The sequence below is a fragment of the Hemicordylus capensis genome, chromosome 1 (genome assembly GCF_027244095.1).
Source record: "Hemicordylus capensis ecotype Gifberg chromosome 1, rHemCap1.1.pri, whole genome shotgun sequence".
Taxonomy (NCBI): domain Eukaryota; kingdom Metazoa; phylum Chordata; class Lepidosauria; order Squamata; family Cordylidae; genus Hemicordylus; species Hemicordylus capensis.
Window position 1 is genome coordinate 314,549,551 of NC_069657.1, and position 6,365 is coordinate 314,555,915.

Genomic DNA, 6,365 nt, shown 5'->3' on the forward strand with positions numbered 1-6,365 from the left:
TTTGTAATATGTATGGGGCACACACCTTGTGATGGGACATCTATACTGAACCTCAGGAATGAGTGTGTGAGGATTACCCTAGAAATCAGGCATGGAAGGTTGAGAAGCGAGAGTGTTAGAAGTGTGGGAGTAGAAAATGTTTTGAGGGTTGAGAAATTGGTTGGTCTGTTCTGAACAGGAAAGATTGTTGGTGGGGGGAGGGGTTGTATGGATCTTGAATAGTGAATGGAGGCTGGAGAACCAGCAGTGTACTGGGCACCTCCGAGTAACAGATGAGAAGGTCTGGAACGATTCACTAAGTTTACAAAGCCAGTTTTAATTACCTCTGTCCCAGTTATCTCACCCCACTATATGTCCAGATGAAAAGAAACACTCAGAAAGTTGAACAGCGGATGTACCTAGTAGAGAAGCTTATTGTGCCCTGCTTTGCAAAGAACTTTATTCTAATCAGTAAATAAACTTATTCTTGTTTTCATTTTATACCTCAAGTTTTGTTTCATTTTATATCCTGAACATATATGCCTATCCTGCACACGTGAGGCTACGCAGCAAAGGTGTTGAGTACTGAAAGCAGGGTAACAAGAATTTATATCATGGCAGCAAGGGAAAGTTTTTTTAAAAAAATTGAATACATTCCCAGAAGAATAAATTGTCATAGAATATAAAAAACAAGTAACCTCACCAGAATTGAGAGGGGCATCAGGGAGGAACCCTGACACAACCCAACAAACAACATGTGACTATGAAGTCTGTACACTTGGATGAGCTGCGAGCTCTTAGTTTTACAAATATTTATATTTTATCCAATAAAAAACAGCTGTTAAAAAGTTAATCAATTGCTTTTAACTGACATTTAAATTTGCATACTACCAAACTTCATTGAGATATTGAAAAATACTGAGATACTGAAAAATGAACACAATTTTATAGACAAAAGCTACTAATAGAAAGTTCACTTTCAGTATTATTTATTTAATCAAGGATACCCTGATTTGTAGCATCAAAACAGTTCTTACTGATCAGCCCAGCAAGAATGTTTCATTGTCAGATTAATCAATTAAAACAAAAAACATGCACCGTAGCAAGAATTTTTAATTGTTATCCATATATAGTATTAAAACATATGAAGTTGCCCATTACCTTGGTTTTGTGTTTTATTGTGAAAAGAATATTTGGTAAGAGGGAATCTGGTCCTAATGAACAGTAGAATGTGACAACTCCCGCCAAAAATGACCAGAAGATCAAGAGAATGTGAAGATACCTCAAAAATAAACAGAAAAGTTACAATCCACAATACAACACTATATTTTCAAAACATATATTTAACTGTTTTCTGCTGCAGAGTGGAAGAACATATCCAACACTTCATACGCCATTGCATAGCGAGTTTACACAGCTAAGACAACCAAGTGATATGGCATTTTATTTCAAACATTATTTTAGCAGGCAATACTCGCTAATTTGCTATGGTCCCTTTAGATCAAGGGTTCCCAACCAGTGGCAATCCAGATGTTGCTGAACTACAACTCCCATTATCCCCAGCCCTTTCAAAGAAAAAAAGCACATCTTTAGCTGTAACTTTAGAAGAATGCACCACTAAAGCCAAGTGATATCACTATAAAAAAACAAGTTGTCTGAACAGTCATTTTATAGAACGAGTTGAATGTTTCAGGTCTAGAACAAGTCTGTGTTATTTACTTTATCAGGGCTGATACTTTTTAAAATACAAAAATCCCCAAAAAGCTTTAAGAAGTCTTTTAAGGAGAAAAATACCTGAAATATAATACCTATGCTATATGAAAATTGTAATCTTTGTTGTTTGTGAGTTTTGTCAGCCACCAAAAGTGTTGTACCAGAAAACACTGATTTAAAATGTCTTTTGCTCTATAGTTTTCCTTTGCACAAGATTTTTTTCACCGTCAATTTATCCAAATCTAATCTTCTGATTCCGTCAAACTACCTACCCTCAAGTGCTCATGGAAGAATTTCAACCAACAACTGGAATGGAAATTAAAGTTAGTAGCTTGAGGAATGCAAGGACAAAAACGCCTTTATACTTTAAGCTGTGCCAAGCATTCTGTAGTAATCCCTCTAAACACTGAACAAGCCAGTACTGTCTGCTTGCTTTGTTACAGCGCCGTGCACCCCAAGTAAAATATTTGCATTAAACAGGCTGTTATCTCAGATTCTAACCTGCGGCTTAGCTACCAAAACTGGAATCAAAACAGGAGAATGTGAACATTAGGAATGATTGTAGGTATAGTGAAAAATATTACAGAGCTACATGTGCTCCAATTCTCTGAAATAAGATCCCTGCTTGAGAAGAGGGCATCATTAGCAGTTCTCAGCAACTTGACATTGAGTGACTGATTCACACAATCTATTTGCTGCTTTTATGAGAAGAACGGAAACTAGACAGACAAGTAATAGGAAACTACACGCATATTGGATAACATCACTTTCTCTTTAGATTGAAAAAAGAAAGAAAGAAAGAAATTAGCATATAAAATAAACTAGTTTGTGCAAATAATCCTGGTCCATAGATGGAGAAAGTTATTGGACCTAAACAAGGATAAGGATAAGGCTAGTTTAACTGCTCCCAGAAATTAGTACAGTACCTGAGAAAACAATCTCCTTTCATGTATTTATTTACATCCATTCCAAATCCGGCGCTACCTTGTCGGCTCAAGCAGGTTACTAAATATTACCGCTCCTATTCGCTTACTACCCTCCATGCAGTTAAGGCTTCAAACCTCTTGATGACACGAATAATAATAAAAATAGTTGTTACAAATAATATAAATAATAACTTGTTATGCAAGAGAAGAAAGAAATTTTGCTTCAACAGTGTTCTCGACAACCCCCAACGTACTGTCCCCATATAACCAAGCGTCACTCCTGTGCCTTCAAAGGACCACCCATCCACGACCCCAGCTTACCGGCTGAGCAGGAGCGTCGCTATGATGAGCCCCAAGAGAATGCAGCAGAACAGTGGGTACTGGCGGCAGGTCTCGCGCAGCGCCTCTGCCCCGCGCACGCGCTGGCACAGCCTCTCTCCGGCCGCGCGCACCCACCTCATCGTGGAGGAGAGGGCACGCGACCCCTACCCAGCTGCAGAGTGACCTGCAGGTCTCAGACCCGTCTAAAGACTGGTGAAGCGGAGGACTCAGTGTCCGCCACTTCCGGTTCCTCCCCACGTGATCGAGAACACATGACTTCCTCTGAGCTCACGTGAACATACCACGCCCTCCACGCACAAGGGGCGGGCTAGCGGTTCCACGTTATCGGGCCGGAAGCTGGCCTTAGGCGACCTAGGGTAGTGGGGGCGGGGGGGGCCTTGTATTTCTTTCCTTTTCGTTCCTGCCCCTCGGTAGGGTCCGTCAGTTGCTGCTAGATGACGTACAGTCCCCGCCTTTATAGGTTCCCTTTAGGTGAAGCAAGCTCAAAATGGCTGCGGGAGACGGTGGGTGGGTGCCTAGAAACCAGTCCACGCTCGTTACCCCCCCGCTGTGTTAATAGAACCCGTTTCTTAGAAAGGACGCTTTCTAGTTGGTCTGCTTGAGCCAGGGAAACTCCCCTCCCCCAGGAAGGTATCTACGACTACTGTAGAGATTCTAACCCCTTCAGGACATGTACTTGTCATGCTTGCCGATAAAGAACCAGCTCGAAACTTACCGTCCACTCTATGAGCAGAAACGAGAGGTACCTTAGAAACTTGTATTTTAGTTGTAGACTTTCGTCTCCTAGAACATATACTGTCCGATGATGCCTAATATCCGTTACGACTTAAATAAATCGGCTGAAGTTTTATCCATGCGTACTTAGGACTAAATGCAGCCAACTAGGGAGGGGCTTGTGAACATCCATCTAGTGGCGTGAAAACAATAAAATGCCCCTGGAATCTGTTTTACGGTACAAATGGGGTTGGCTAGGGAGCTATTACGACCACCTCCAAATTATAAGAGCAGTGTAACGTATCTGAAATTGTATTAATAGGCTGTATGGATTATTCTCAAAACATTTCTTCCATCCTGCGCTGGGGAGTTTTTTGTTTTCCATTTTCATTACAGCTGATGCACAGTGAAAAAGTCACGCTATGAAACGTATTTACTTTCTATCAAATGTTTTAAATGATCTAATACCGACATGCCCATATTCAGAATCTACGCTCTTCCCCCAGCATCAGCATTATAGGGCTGCATTTTTAGGACAGGATAGTTCTGTATCTGAGGTTTCAGTTGAAAATAACATACTTAGAAGAATCCGGACTTCCCCAATTAAGACTCATGGCTAGAGATAGGGAATATACTGAATAAATACGTGGTAACAAGAGTAGATCTACTTTTAACTAATATCTTTCTGTCTTGGGGTATGTAGTTCAAGCCAAAAGGAAATCCTGAAGTTCCCAAACCGATTAGAAGCATGTATAGATTAGTATAAGTTTAATATAGTTTCCTTTTGCAGCCAGTTTTGCTTGAGGAAAAACTGAGAAGTTGTTCCAGAGATCCCATACTTTTAGTTGAAGATATTCAATACCTACCATAACTCAATAGCAATTTTTCAGAAACCAGAAGTATAAAATGCAATGTATAAATGTATGCACTTCTGCTTAGCTCCATAATGCAGCAAAGATCCACTTGAGAGTCACTGATCTATGGTTCCCTAGAAGTGCTTTCTATCCAAACAGTGAAGAAAACTCTCAAACATCTGGACAAATACCAGAGCTTTCCTGGCAATACATGAGTCATTTCTGTAGCTATCCAAGAAACAACTGCACTCTATTTACTTTTAGAATACAGGAGCTTAGAGATTTATCATCAGCATTTAATGCTCTTCTCCTACTGACTATAGTAGGATATCCTCAAAACTGGATAGGAACACAGTGTTCCCTCTAACAGGGATTCCCAGATATTGTTCACTACAACTCCCAGAATCCCTAGCCAAAGGCCATTGCAGCTGGGGATGCAGGGAGTTGTAGTCAACATTTAGGAACCCCTGTTAGAGGGAACACAAAGCTCACCTTGCTGTCCCTTTCCTCTAATCATGCAGGAAGAGGTTTCATTTAAACATAAGACCTGTGATTTGCTCCCAAGTACATGAAAATCAGCATCATAGTCCCTGCACACCAACACTTGATTTATTTAGTAGAATATAGCAGATAGGCACTTTGAACTAATGTGATTCTACCCTACGATCCACCAAATATCTGCTTGTAATGCTGATAATTGGAGAATGATAGAGGCTTTGATCCAGAGACCCCACAATGCAATAGCTTTTCCACCTCTCTACACTGAGATGCTCCAGTCCCTCCCCCAGTCATTTGTGAGGGTCAGGGACCATCTTGAATAGAGCACAGGGGACTACAGTAGGAAGGTGAATAAGGGGTACCTGCTGCTTATGTAAGAGCACTTTGGGTCAAAACCATAGTTTGTAACAATGTGGCTAGATGCTCTAGACTAAGCAGTTATGGATGTGCTGGAAGTTAAAATCCAGCTATTCGTTACATAAATACAGCACAAAAATATACCAATGCTAAATGCTATTTCTGGAATTGTATCCCCACAACTATGCAGCTTACCTACTTACCTGCAGCAATTCATTTGTTATTTGGGAGAACTGCAGGTAATCATACTACAATATATTTTTAAATATTAGGATAAAATGTGTGCTTGTAACGAAAACACTGATTTAATATTGTTGAGCAATGTTGTAAGATAAACTTATTCAACAAGTCTGAATACTTTAGTTCTTTTTCACAAACGTCTTTAGATAATTCCAGACATGTTTTTGTAAGTACAGTTCTCATCTCTGAACAGGTGTTTCAAAAACTAGAGTGCCACCTCTATAAAATGTATAATTTTCTTGGCACACTGAGCTGGAACACAGTTACACTCGGGCCCTTGGCACAAATTCCTGTGTGCTGCAGCAGTTTAGTCCAATGAACTTCAGTGCAAGATGAAGACCACAGCCTCTTTTAATCAAATGCTACAGCTGAAGATGCCTGTTGTAGTCAGTTGCAGAAACTGAAGATAGGCTTTACACTTCTGCAGAGGCCATAAAAAACCAGCAACATTTGGACTGCATGACATATTAACTAGCTACTGTTCAGTTTAAGAATAGTAGTACTATTTTTAAAGTACTGAGTAATACTCTAATACTCTGAGTTGTTGTACGCTGCCCAGAGCCTCTGGATGGGCCAGTTTAAAAGTGTTGTTGATGATGATGGTGGTAGTAGTAGTAGTAGTGGTACGGAATGCTAAAACTACTGAATAGTAGCAAGTTAATATGTCAAACAATCCAAAAGGCTGCATGTACGCATCATAACCCATGTTCTCATGCTGATACTTAGGATACTCACGTTGCTA

The 6,365-nt window shown here is 40.2% G+C and overlaps 1 protein-coding gene across 4 annotated transcripts in view; it reads right to left on the bottom strand.

The window, feature by feature from the left end:
* Positions 1–3,827, bottom strand: part of SNX14 (sorting nexin 14) — a 61,398-nt gene extending 57,571 nt beyond the window's left edge. Inside the window, exons 1-3 of one of the 4 annotated variants that reach the window (XM_053287212.1) lie at positions 3,676–3,827; positions 2,619–2,755; positions 1,141–1,261 (exon numbers count right to left, since the gene is read on the bottom strand). In XM_053287212.1, the coding sequence (XP_053143187.1) occupies positions 1,141–1,261; positions 2,619–2,659 (162 nt within the window). In that variant the 5' untranslated portion in view covers positions 2,660–2,755; positions 3,676–3,827. Of the gene's footprint in view, positions 1–1,140; positions 1,262–2,618; positions 2,756–2,939; positions 3,613–3,675 lie in introns of those variants that run through there. The other 3 variants (XM_053287213.1, XM_053287211.1, XM_053287210.1) reach the window with 3 other exon arrangements.
* Positions 3,828–6,365: the final 2,538 nt, after the last annotated feature.